Source organism: Myiozetetes cayanensis, unplaced genomic scaffold, assembly GCF_022539395.1.
Source record: "Myiozetetes cayanensis isolate MyiCay16 unplaced genomic scaffold, myiCay2020 scf3, whole genome shotgun sequence".
Taxonomy (NCBI): Eukaryota; Metazoa; Chordata; class Aves; order Passeriformes; family Tyrannidae; genus Myiozetetes; species Myiozetetes cayanensis.
In genome coordinates, this window is record NW_026087521.1 from 12,265,501 (window position 1) to 12,279,589 (window position 14,089).

General features: G+C 41.1%; 1 protein-coding gene across 7 annotated transcripts in view; it reads right to left on the reverse strand.

Annotated features, from left to right (window-relative positions):
- The window catches only part of SLC26A5 (solute carrier family 26 member 5), a 36,471-nt gene that overhangs the window by 19,043 nt on the left and 3,339 nt on the right, over window positions 1-14,089 (reverse strand). For all 7 annotated transcript variants that reach the window (XR_007629917.1, XR_007629918.1, XM_050323633.1 and 4 more), the window contains exon 2: window positions 1,671-1,888. Coding sequence is in view for 5 of the 7 variants with exons in the window: in XM_050323633.1 (XP_050179590.1) it covers window positions 1,671-1,825 (155 nt within the window). In the remaining 2 variants the exon portion in view is untranslated. The remainder of the gene's footprint in view (window positions 1-1,670; window positions 1,889-14,089) is intronic.

Sequence of the window (14,089 nt, forward strand, 5' to 3'; positions counted from 1 at the left end):
TTTTATCCCTAAGCAGGAAAACAACTTCATTAAAGGCAGGCTCAGGCTCCTGATGACATTTATTTCTGGACAAGCTTAAGTGCAAACAACTCTGCCTCCCGTTAATTTAGCACTTAATCACGTTGGTGCTGTTCACAAACTTTATGGAACCGGAGAACAGAATGACAGTCTCGAGAGGCTGCAGGTCAGTGGGAAGTGAAACTGTTCCAGCCCATGCACGATTGAACAATCACACAACATTTTTTGCTGAGATCATTCCCAGCAAAAATCCCCCGAGGATAACTTGCTTTCTGATAGTGGCTTTCACTCATCAGAGTACTTTGCAGTGCTTTTTCCCATTTAGTATTTGTGTGTTTTATACTTGTTGGATTATAACATTTTATATCATTACGCTTTAAAACTCCCAAATCTATTAATTTAACTAGTATTTGTTACTGTCACTGCTAGTACTGACAGGCTGCCTTTAAGGCTATTTGAGAACATACCCCTTCTTCACCCGGAAAGGAAAGGCACTGAAGCCGTGGCTCTTAGCAGAGTTAGTAACCTTCTGAAACCCTGACTTGTGACAAATGAATAAAGCCAGGAAACAAATATCTGTATCCAGTACTGCCATGCATCATACTTTGATTGTACTGTGGTAAGTAAGTTTAGCCTTGGGTAAAAACATAACACTACATAAGTATAAATGCTTTTCTGTGTAGGGGAACTGCAAGAGACTTGCAGAGATTTGTTAGCATTTCTGAATTCTCATGAGACTAAATTGCACAGTGAAGAAGCTTGTTGCTACAAGTGACAGGAACTGGAGTCACCCACACTTCTTCATGTTTAAGCAACTGTATCACAAGAAGTCATGGGTGAGGAGTATTTTGGTCCACATATTTTTTATTCAGGCCAGATAAGTTTTCTGAGGTGTCTGATTCAGGTGTCTTTACCGTTAAAGGTACTTCTATAAACCAAAGCTAATCTCCAAATGTGAACAGGAATATTTTATGGAAAAGCAATGAGGCAGAAATCATTTGTTGTCCAGCAGAACAAAGTTTGAGCAACAAATTGAATAAACTCTGCAAATGAAGCATGGATAAACATAAAGCTAACAAGAACTTAAAGTAGAGTAAGTTTCTTTTCATTATCCTCTGGTACCACGGAGCAAGAGAAATACAATTAAAGACATTTCATGTCTAACCAAATGATACTTAATATTCCAAGACAGTTAATTGAAAGCTACAGAAAATCTTTAGTAAGTCCTTATTAGACTTATAATTTAGATTTCTACACAGCTGTCATACATCAAAATTCTTCTTCTGCGAAAGGATCATGTGAAGCACAAATTTTGCTGTAAGTATTTCCACATAAAAAGGACGGATATTTCTCTGGGTCTTATGAATTCATGTCATGTGATTTGACCAATACTTCATACTCCTATGAGGCATATTTTCCCTGTCCACTTTGATGAAGTCAATTCAACTAATTTATCCAACATTTTCTAATATAGTTACATATTAACATTAAAAGCACATATACAACTTCCTCACAGTCTTGCTGAATAATCAAAGCAGAATAAATGTTTTTATCTTTTAGGTTTCTTTGATGACATTACCAGCTATGTGCATGCACCAATTAAGAATTAGGGTATTTCTAACCAATAAAATAAAGACACGACAAACCCTTACCGACAAGAATGTGCAATCTTCTGCCTTAAAGTCTGAGGTGTTCTTTGTCGCCTGTGCAGCTGTCCTTGCAAGAGCTCTTGGTTATATATCGGTCTCTCCACACAGTACCTCTGCCTTTGCTCAGGACATGCTTCATGTTCTTGAGCATGTTCCATAGCTGATCTCACACAGCAGGAGTCAAGGAAGAATGGTTCCACAGTCTTCACTGAAAAACCTGCCTGCAGACAACATTTAAGTTTGGTTGCTTTTTTAACATCAGATTTGGGATTTCCTTTTAAATAATGTATTTTGACAGGCTAGAGACAAGAACTGTGACTACAGTCCAACTGAACCGTCTGTAACGGCAGTAAGAAACCATGCTCAGTCTTTAGTATATGGAAGCCATTAATTTATGCTTCTCTTGGGTAAAGAAAGCTTTGTATTAATTACTCTGTAAATAATAGCTGAAACAAAGTTGGAAGTTTGTATTCATGCTTTCCTGAATTTTCCCTCAGTTTTTAAAGACTATGTCACTGTTGGAGGAAGATTACTTTATTGCTGAGTTACTTCCTGCTTCCTCACATGCTGGCACATCCATCTCCAAAATGCAGAACTCAAATTTTGACTCTGAGAAACCCACTTCTTTCTTCCAGATAGTCAGTTGCTTCCTGCATTCATTCACCTGTTTTCTCCTCAGTTTCAGAGGCTTCTTTTTCCAGACAGCATCTCAAGGATACACAACTCACTACTTTCAAACAACTATTATTTCAATGGACATGCCACTTACTGCTGTTCTCAATCTGCACCCACCAAAACAGGAATCAGGAGATGTGCACAATTTTAAAACTAGCCAGAAGGTTTGTAAAGACCTATTTGTCTGTCTGATTCAGTGCCATCAACATCCTAACATATTTAGGAGATGCTCTGCTAATTCCTTTGCCCCGTGTTAGCTGCTTCTAGAAATACTGGGCAAGAAACATAACTCCAAATTATGAGCAAGATGACAGGGCTGCTGTATCGTTAAGCAGAGATGCTTGGCTAGTGCTACATTTGATGACAGAACGTGAGTGCAATGGGAAACAGAGCCATAATTGTGAACAAGGCCCTTGGGCTCAAGTCCAGCAAGTCACTAAAGCATGTGTTTGCCTTCAACCAAGGGAGCTCACCCAGGGGTGTTCAGTTTTTAGCTGTACATCAATACTTTCCTAGGAAAGGGTTACCACGCAGAAATTAAACAAATTGCTATCTAAACACTCAGACAAGGCTAACCATGATTGGTCCAATGTTCTGATTCAGCAAATACAGTCTGAGCAGCAGCAAAATACCGATATTGCTATCTAAGCCTTCAGCCTGATGAAGGTGCTGGAATTTTCCACTCAGGTCTTGCTGGTGTCTATCTCTTAGGACAGACACAGTCTAGCATCTCTTCAATGCCCAGTATTTATTTTTTAAGCAACATTTCCCCTACACTGTCAGTCATAAAAGGATATTTTTACTAAAATGATATTTTTTTATTTACACCACACTCTTTATTGCATGAAACATCTAAAACTTGGGTTTGATATTGTAAGAACAGTATCATATCAAGTACCCCTTTGTACTCCTGAGGCTTCCTTTATGTTTTTCCACAGTTTGAGTTCATCAGGAAGCCTGAATGATGTTTTGTGAATTACAGAATCACAGAATATGCTGAAGTGGAAGGCACCCACAGGGATCAAGTCCATCTCTTAGCCCTGCACAGGACCATCCCCAAGAATTACACCATGTGCCTGAGGGGATTGTCCAAATGCTTCTTGAACTTAGGCTTGGTGCTGTGACCACTTCCCTGGGGAGCCTGTTCCAGTACCCAACCACCCTCTGAGTGAAGAATCTTTTTCTAATATCCAACCTAAACCTCCACTGACACAGCTTCAGGCTATTCCCTTGGGTTCTGCCACTGCTCACTACAGAGAAGAGATCAGTGCCTGCTCCTCTTCTTCCCGTCAGGAGGAAGTTGTAGATTGTTTTCTTGTGTTAGTAAATTGTAACTTTCAGAATTACAATTTTTTTATTTCCTACCTGTAGATTTAGATTCAGTCAACAGTAGAATAGGATTGTTTTACCAGCAATTTCCATCCGAGCTGCCCCCTGGCTTTTTTCACCTCCATATTATCATGTTTTCATATTATCAGCAATGCTGTTCACACCAAGATGTTTGGCTACTAACACACAAACTACTTTTCTTCCATGTCAGTGTCTACCTACCCACAAATACCACTTCCTACTTCACATCTTGCCCTGCCACAGACAGTGAGCTATCTGTGAACCCCAGTGTATTAACTTCTGCCCAGTGATGTTGCCCTTTAACCACCCTCGTGTCTGCCGGAAGGGCAGAACAGCGGAGTGGGGCACAACCAACCCAGGAACCTTCTGAGGTGCAGTGATGTGCTTCCTGCCACGGGTGATGGAGGAGCTGACACGGAGACATGCTCTGCTGAGCCTGATACTTATAAACACGGAAGACCTAATCAGGAATGTGAAGTTTGGGAGCAGCCCTGTCTGCGGTGACCATGAGATGGTGGAGTTCAGAATCTTGAGAAAAACAGCACATGCAGCAGGTTTGTAACCCCACACTCCAGGAGAGCAGAGTTTGGCCTGTTCAGGGACCTGCTTTAGAAGAATCCCAGGGGATACAGTCCTGAAGAGAAGGGTCCTGGAGGGCTGGCTGATTTTCAAGGATTACCTCCTTCAGGCTCAAGAATGGACCATCCCAAGTGACATGAATTCAAGCAAGAATGGTAGGAGGCCTATGCAGATGAACAAGGAGCTCCTGACAAAACTCACAGATGAAAAAGAAGCATATGAGAGGTGGCAGCAAGGGCAGATGATGCAGGAAGAATAGAGAGACACTTAAAGCATGCAGGGACAGGGTAGGAAAGCAAAAATCCACCTGAAACTGAATCTGAAGAAGGATATGAATAGCAACTAGAAGGGCTTCTACAGGTATATCAGCAGCTAGAGAAAGTCTACAGAAAATTGGGCCCTCTCCTATAAAGTTGACAAAAAACATGGTAAAAGATGAACTTCACCTCATTCTTTACTGATAAGGTCAGCCTTCAGCAGTCCCAGCCCCTGAGAGCAGTGGGAAAGTCTGGAGCAAAGAAACATTAAATCAATGCAAAAGAATCGGGTAAGTGAACATTTAAAAAAATTGAACATACACAAGTCCGTGGGACCTGAAAGGACACACCCATGAGGGAGCTGGCCAGTGCCTTTGCAAGGCCACTCTTGACTGTCTTTGAAAAGGTCATGACAACTGGGGAGGTTCCTAAAGACTGGAAGAAAGCCAATGGCACTTCGAATTTCAAGACTGGTAAGAAAAAGGACCTAAGGAACCACAGGCTGGTCAGCCTTATACTGATCTCTGGGAAGGTGACGAAACAAGTAACCCTGGAAATAATTTTCAAATGTGTTAAGGATCAGAAGGTGATTGAGAGCAGTCACCATGAATTTATGAAGGAAAAAGTCACGTCTCTTCAACTTGACAGCCTTTTATGATAAGGTGACTTGTTTGGTAGAAAAGGGAACATCAGTGATTTTCTTTATCTTCTGTTTTTCAAGGCTTTGTATGACTTAGTCTGCCATAGCATCCTCAAAGATAAGATGAAGTGTGGGTTAGCTCAACAGACAGTGAGGTGGACAGAAACCTGGCTGAACTGCCAGGTTCAAAGGGTTATGATTGGCAGCAAGAAGTCCAGCTGGAGGTCCACCACTACTGGGGTACCTCAGGAGCTGATACCTTGGGCCTGTGTTATTTCATATATTCATTAATGACTCAGATGATATGACAGATTGCATCTTCAGCAAGCTTGTAGATGACACAGAACTGAAGAGAGTGGTGGATGTACCAGCTGGTTACACTGTCATGCAGAGAAGTACCTTGATGGGCTGGAGACATGAACAGACAGGAACCTCATGAAGTTCATGGGGAAGCACAAAGTCCTGCATCTGAGAGAAACAGCCTAATGAAACAGCAAATGCTGGGGAATCAATCATCTGGAAAGCAGATGTGCAGGAAAAGACCTGTGGGTCCTGCTGGACAACAAATTTGAACATAAGCCAGCACTGTGTCCTTTTGGCAAAGGAGGACAGCAGTTGCCCTTTGCAGGGATAGCAGAAGGTTGGGGGGGTGATTCTTCCCCTCTCCTCAGCACTGGAGAGACGCGTGTGGAGTGCTGGGTGCAGTTCTGGGCTCTTCAGTGCAGGAAAGACATGGGCATCCTGGAGAGGATGTAGCAAAGGGACACAAAGATGACTAAGAAATTGGAGCATCCGACATCAGTAGGAGTGGTTGAGAAAGATGGGATTGTTCAGCTTGGAGAGGGGAAGAGGGGACAGGGAAATCATATGAGTGGATATAAATACCTGGTGTAGCAATGGGCACAAACTGAGACACAAAAAATTTGGTTTAAACATGAGGAAAAGAAATACTGCAAGCATGACCAAACACTGGAACAGGTGCCCCACAGAGGTTGTGGACTTTCCAAACTTGGAGATGTTCATAACATGATTGGACATGGTGTTGGGTGACCTGGACTAGGTGACTCTGCTTAAGCAGAGAGGTTGTAATCTACCATCTCCAGGATCTCTTCAAACCTCAACCATTCTGTAATTCCACAATGGTCCCTTATGTCATTATTCACATAGAATCTATCTTTTCTGGTAATTAATTGGTGTGTTCCGGCAACATTGGCCATATTTACAAATTAAGAAAATTTTAATCAGTCAAACAGAAAACCAACTCAAACAAATCAGAACAAATTAAAACTACAGCTGCATGCAAAAGACGCAAACCAAATCAGTTCAGAGGCTTGTTTTTGGCCAAACTTTTCCAATAAAATAAGAATATAACATCGAAATGTTTCTAGTTAAGGTTTTAAAAACATGCACCCTGCCTTCTCTCTGGTCCAAAAGACACAGCAACACAAGACCGTGCCCTGCTAAACCCAGACAATTCAGGTCCTGAGTTTCCACATTTGAGTTTGTTGAGCTTCAAGGAGATTTGTTAATATTTGGAAGAGCCACTCGAGTTTGTAATGTAAATCTAGACATGGATTGGTCTTGAGATCTCCAGTTCTGTAAAAATGCTTCAACTCTTCTAGGTACTATGAGCATATACAGAACAACAGAAGTTTTGTCCTGCCTCTGTTTTTCATGGTAAAATAAATGATACAGGCGTATTTGACTAACTGAACAAGACTCAACTCTAAAGCAGTTAACTAGATGGTGGTGGTAGTTTGAAATGCTACCCAAGTTTTACCACTCAGGCTGAAGGTTTTTAAACTGTAGATTAAACATTTTTGGTTTTGTTTGAACGAAGAAGTTACACTGCACTGAATCATGAGAACCAGCTAACACAAAAGTAAACTTGAGGGAGGACACAACAGCACCTTGTCTTTGGCTACAGGTCACAGTGGATACCAGAACACAGTGAACAAATCGCACACCATTAAAAGAGGTCCTAAATCCACCCAATAACTATTGCTGGATATATCATGTTCTGTATTCCATGTCATCTCACCAACTTTATCTTAACAGCCCTCCATAAGCATGTGCTCCCATGGCAATCTTAAATGCTAAGCTGTAGGTAATACAATAAAGATTAAAGATTTTAATATCATGTATCTCTTTTGCAAAAGCACACACAGAGCAAGACTGAGATGTTAGTGCTTACAACAGATGATACACATTGTCCACAGCGTAGCAAAATAGCAACATTTCATGACTGGGTGAAGTATCTCTCCAAGTGTTTGCTGTAGGACAAAATGCCAACAGAGATACCCAAGGATAGAAACTCAGCCTTGCCCTTCACAACCAGAATGAAGCAAAAGAAGAGCAAAAGAAGCTACTGTCATTTTCATGAAGACAAAGCTTACCACTACGATTTCTAAAAACTCATAGACCTTTATCCAAAGGAAAGTGATAGGTAACGGTGGATAGAGGAATACTGTTCTCAGATGACCTTTGAACTTCATGGCAGGAATAAAGGTAAAAACCCGTAAGAAACACTGCCATTACTCTTATCAGCCAGATAAGAATTGAGCTGAAGTAGTTGAAAGCTGTGTGCAAAGGACTTATGAGTTGGCAATTCTTTATCTGACTGATAAAGACCTGTCATGTCTTTACTGCTATTATCAAATTGAAGGTGTTAAAGAAAAAAAAAAAGGTGTAGCAAACATGAATTTATAACACTTTCACTAATAATGTAGTACTTTCTCTTCCCAATCTTAGCTGATAAAGGAGGGCTGTCAAGCCATCTGCACTGATTCTTGCAGAGGACAATAATTTTTGATCCAATTCACAAGATCAGAATGCAGCCATAAAATTTATAGGGATGATGATTTCACTGCTGTTCCTTAGATTCAAAATACAACTGTGAGGATAAAAAAAATAAATAAAAGAAGCTGGAGAATGAAGAATATTGTACTGTGTGACTATTGAAGATTTAATAGGCCCTTTAGCTCTTAACCTCGTGCATTTAACCTGAATGCATTTGAACCACCTAATGCAACAGGGGCAGATCTTGTCTTGCCTGTTTTAAAAGAGCAGAAAACCTCTTTCCTGGTAGCTAAGCACAGAGTTGCTTTAAGTAGTGGAAAAGCACAGATGGGCAGTACTAGTATTGTGTTACAGTGTGTCCTGTGCCAGGGAATTCCAGGTTTGATGCTGAGCTGGAAAAGTCTATGAAGTATTTTGTATTCTTACGCTTACAAATACAGGCAACTGCCATCACCTAAGGAGTTGGTGGAAATCCTGCCACTCTACGTAAAATATGTTCTGCCAAATGTACACTGAAAAGCAGAGTTATTGCAAGGTCTGTTCCTACTGTCTGAAGAGGTGAGACACAAACCCAGGTGATTTTAGCAACCATGTTTGCTCATTTCTTTCTTTCCTCTCTGGCCTCATTCCCCAGTGCCCTATGCCCTTCCACTTTTCACCTTGAGTCATATGTACAGAGTTTTGATTTTTAAAACAAGCACAAAGGTGTAAAATGACTGGGTGGGGTCATAAGGATTGTGTTCTCCTAGTTTTCTTGGACTGTGCTTATCATCCTCCTTCCTCCTCCACTACTCCCACTAAAGTTGTCTAAACCTGAAGCCTTCTTGTAAAACTTCTCAAATTTAGGAATAACTTGTAAAACAAACAGAATTTTCCTTGTGTAAATCCTAATCTAAGAAATTAACTCCAGTAGTAATCTTTCGGGGGGGGGGGGAACAAAAAACCCAAGACCTTACGTTTCTATGCAGCTTTTAGACAGGTAAAATTTCCACTTTTCACAGAAAGGTGAGATGGCTACACAAACTGTGTTGGGTTGTATGATAACCACTTCTCTGCACACCCGCAGTTACTCAGAGGAACAGCAGCAGAATGGAGAGTCGATAATACCCTTCTGGGCTACTGCCAGGTCCTCCACCACATGAGCCATCAGCCCATCAAAAGCTCACCTCCACCAGTCCAGAGCAGCACACGAGGGTCACCTATGGGACCACTGCAGTCCCTGCCTGCTCTGGCTGTGGAAGTAGGTGCCCATCTGTAAGACTAAGAGCAGGGGGTGGGGGCAGCTCTCGGGACCTGGGAAGTCCTGGCCAGCCCCACGTGCTCACGTGTGATGGTCTGTACCAACAACTGCAGCAGGTCTAGAGCCTTGAGGGCTCACATGTCCAGCTGCCAGCACTGGGGAGAAGGGATGAAGTAGCTACTGGGCAGATTGGGTGTCTGAGCCCAGCTGCTGGAGGGATCCACCCTGTCCATGCGTGTGTGCATTTATTTCTACATATTCTACATGTATTTCTACATATTCTGGACATATATTCTTACTATTGGCTCTCCAACCTGCTTAACCAGAGAGCAGAGGAGATGAGGCAGGTGTTGCCTGTCTCATCTGCATGACTTGCCATGTCTATATGTAAACATGTTGTGTACACGTGTTCTCTGTGTGTGTGTTTATGGGGAATACATCTTCAGCCTTGGGCCTGGCTGGACCTGGGGATATGGAGCAGCAGCCTCACTTTCCTCAGGCTGTTGGATTCAGTATGATAAGTTTTCCCCTAATAAACTGATCATATCCATTGAAAAGAGCACAGTAATAACATGTGAGGTGTCTCTCAAAATGTTAACAAATCAGACATATATATTTATAAATATATAAAAAAGATTATGTAACTGATAAGGGGTAATTTGTATTTCATGTTCCTGGCCAAAAAATACTTTAGCCTCCAAAGATTTACTCCATGGACTAATGAATTCATTAGTATCTTAATGATATCTCTTATCAACCAGTAATCTTATGTTTGTTTTCAACAAGAGAATGTTTTAGGAACCTATTATGATGATTGAGCTGTTTAATCAATTCCACATGACAAACACCTGGAGCACTTTGAGCAGCAGAACACTGGTCTCCTTCCCTCTGAGATATAGATAAGAGATGGCTTCTGTTTCCAGTGCAAACACATTGACAACCATGAGAACCCACGGCAGTACGATCATTCCTATTCCTGCTTTTTGTGACTTCAAGGACCTTGGGTCTGAACTGCCAGCCTCGTTCCTCTTGCCAAAAGCAGTAGCTGCTGATACTGAATCAGGTAAGTTAATCAGAACGGTATCATGGCTGATGACCCCTTTATTGTGCTTAAGCCAACTGATAAGGATGTACACCACCCCAGAGACAGGTAATCATTAGCCAGTTTCATTTTTCCAGAGACAATCCACTGCCAAAAACTTTGTTGAAGCAGTCTTCAGCACAAAGCTCCAGCTGATCACAGGAGAGAACATAACTCAAGATAATACAAACACAACAAGGTCAGCCAGAATAATTTCTATACTTCGTGTGATCTCAGTGTACCAATCATCTGTAGTGGTTGGTTTAACTTTTGAAGCGAAGTGGAAGAAGCAGACATGAAATAAGTGTCTGTGCAGAAGGGAGAAGTTACATGATTCTGTGACACACTCCCTTCTGCAGAAAAGCCACCAAAAGAGTTCTCCCCTACGTGTCTGCTTCATGAACCCTGTTTACACACATCACTAGCCTCTCAAGTGCTGCATCAAGCTAAAAATAAACAACAAAAAAAATAGAAGGTCGTTATTTATAACCAAAATTATTTCAGTCATCATGTTTACAGTGCAAACCTCTCAAGTCAGAGAGGAAGCTGAAGGATAGTAAAACACAGTGTGGTCACAGGAGGAAACGACTGGGTTTAGGAGAAGGAAAAAGAGGGGGTTAGAAAGGGATTGTAAATTAATATTCCAGTTTCACTGCTGAAAAACTTGAATAACATAAGATTTTGAAAAGTCTCCAAGGATCCTCTAGAAGGCTCTCTTCTTAACACTTTCAGAAAGGATCTCTCCCTCTGCAGAACAGGCTACAGCCATTGCCATGCCTGAAGAAATTCCTGAAGAACTGATGCTTCTGAAAGGCAACAAAGAACTTCAGCATAGGGAAGCCACTCCCTGGGAAAGTGGTAGCACTATTAATCAAAGATGCAACTCTCTTCCTAATAGTTTTGAGAGAGAAGTTCAACTTCCCTGTCCATGTTAGGATGCATTCGGAAGAAACATTTCGTTCTTGGGAGCTACTTTATAACACATGTTTTTTATGTATATATTTTGTGGACTAGGTATCAAACCAAATCCTACATGAGCAGTGAGTAGGATGTGACTTAGGACAGATCCTGTCCCCATTTATGCAACTGTTGCTTGGTTGAGATAATATTATCCAAGTGATAGTGTTCTCCTGTCTCCTATGTACTTAAGAGTGCTGCTTCATGTTCTGAGGGTGAGTGCCAGACAGTGGGAATAACCTTCCTCTTGATGCCAAGGTTACATACAAAGGCCATGAGTGCACAACAAACACAGGCCAACACTGCTTTTCCTTGAAATACTTTAAATTTCATTTAAAATGAACATGTAGAGAAGTTTCTCTAACAAGTATTTCACACCAACCCCCTGCTTTATTTGCAGCTCACCTTACAGCTTTGTATTTCTTCTGTGGCTGATGACAGAGCTCACATTTTAATGTGAGACAGCCCCATGTCTGTTCTTAAGTGCACAAGCAAAAAGTCCAACCCTTATACAGCTGAAGAGTTTTCCAACTGACTCTTCAAGTGTGTTTGGCAGGACAACCCTGACTGAATGGATTCCTGCAAGAGCTAATGCTGAAACAAGGTGTCATGATGAAGGAACTGGGAGAGCAACAAGGGTATCTGGGCTGAGGATCATCAAACGAAATGAAGAAAGGTTCATTGAGTAATTTTCTTATGACTTCTAGCAAGAACCTTTCTTTCTCAGGAACACATATGAAAAAGAAACAAATGTCACCAGAAAGCAGGGAGAAAGAAAAATCAGACTCACTACATCTGTAGTTAGTTAAACACTCAGGTCACCTGTTCAGCTATATGGTCATAAATGAAGCACCATCTATAGCACTGCAATGTCACAGTGAAAAAACAGATCATAAGTATTTCTTTTAAAAATGAAACTGTCTGAAGAAAGAAACCCAGAAACATATAATACAGAACAGAAAACAAGAAAAAAAGAAGTATAGTGCAAAATTTCAAAATGAAAAATGCAATGGACCAGAGACAGAAGGTAAAGAAACCTGAAAGAAATAGGGTGAGCTTAGAAAATAATGTTATGTCAAAACCACAAAGCTTAGGCAGGATCCTGGTAAAGCAGGAGATGCCCAGTTAGATGCCAACATGCTAAAGTGGTAAATTAACTCAGGTCTAGCTTTCTCTGGGAAAGGACATGAATCATGCTACGCCATGAAGTTACGACAGCAGCAGCCAAACTTCTATGTTCAGAGAAGATATTACAGATGCCTTTACCTATGAAAGATCTGCAGCTTTGTTCCTGATGTAACTCTTCAGAAACACCTGAGCTTAGCAGAGCTTTGTGAGAATAGGAATAGGCAGCTCCAGTGGGCACCTCTGAGTAGCAGCCCAAGTTTTCTCCTAGATGGTATATGGAGTTCTGAATTCTGCTCCATGAAAAACAAGTGTCTCAATTTGAAATCTTGTTAATGCCTACTCAGCTCAATCCTTAATTGAGCTTAATTGATCTGGCCCTACTAGGCTGAACTCCAACAAGGACATTTTAAACAAACACTGCAATCTTTTATTTGCATTGAAAAATTCTTTCTGTGCTTTACAGTCACAGAATGACTTGGGTTGGAAGGGACCTTAAAGATTATCCAGTTCCAACCCCTTTGCCATGGGCAGGGAGGCCTTCCACTAGACAAGGTTGCACAAAGCCCCATCTGACCTTGGATGAGAGGTTAGTTATGAGAGTATTTTTGAGAAGTTCTCAAAAGTACCAGCCCTGCCTCAGAACCTGATTTCCATAAAATAAATGAAACTGTGCAACTTGACCTTAGCTCTAGCCCAGTCCATGTGTCAGAATCTCAGGTTTCCAATTGATAGATTAAAATCTATTAATTAGCTAAAAAAAGCCCCCAGTAACTCTCAACAACACAAGAACACAAACAAAACTGGACATACAAAATGTTATGCAATAGCCAAAGCAGAGCAGTAAAACTCAGTCCACCACCTGTGCAAAACTGGTAAGTTTTCAGTGAAGGCTGGAGAAAAAGATTCCACCCAGGCAGTGGAAAAACAGATTCACTGTAAAAAAAACTTCCAAAAAGGCAATCACACTACTGTTTGTCACATGGGACGTCTTCCACAAAACAACAGAAACAGTTAATGCAAGCCTTTGAGAACAGTAGTCCAAGCTTCTGCATAGGCCAGTGATTCATGTGTACTCTTATAATCGTAAATAAAATCTAAATCCTATAAAGGCAACTGACTTGCAAAACTCATTCAACTGTCTGCACAAACTTACAGCCATATCTTCAGACCCATGGAAATACCTGACAATGCCTCTTTGTCTACAGCCTTCTCATTACCTGGGCACATGGAAAAGAACTACAAGATCTGCACTTCTGAGGAGCAAAAAGTTACAGATAACTAGTTATAAAATAACAGCAATGGCACATCTTGTAGCCATATTAGAAAAACAATCAAGAACTATCTGGAGATATGATCTAGCAGGACAACATTCTGCTGGCTGACAGACCTAGGGAAAGAAACTCATCAGAATAAGGCAGGTGTTTAGTTCATTAAACTGAACTGGGAACTCAATAGGCTAATTAGAACTTGAGGGTTTTAGCTTCAGCACAGTCTTCTGCTAAAAGCTGCAAATCTACCAAATGATCCAGACAGAAAAAGATATGCCTCAGAAAATGAGTTCTTACGGAAAAATTATATCAGTGATAAAATAGAAAAAAAATAGCAGTCAGCAGTTCATCAGATACAGACCAAGAGAGGCAGCAGAGCTCAAAGGACTCTGTGCTTCTTTGGGAAACGCGTTGGCTGCACAGAAGTCTTGGTCACGTTTACACAAGC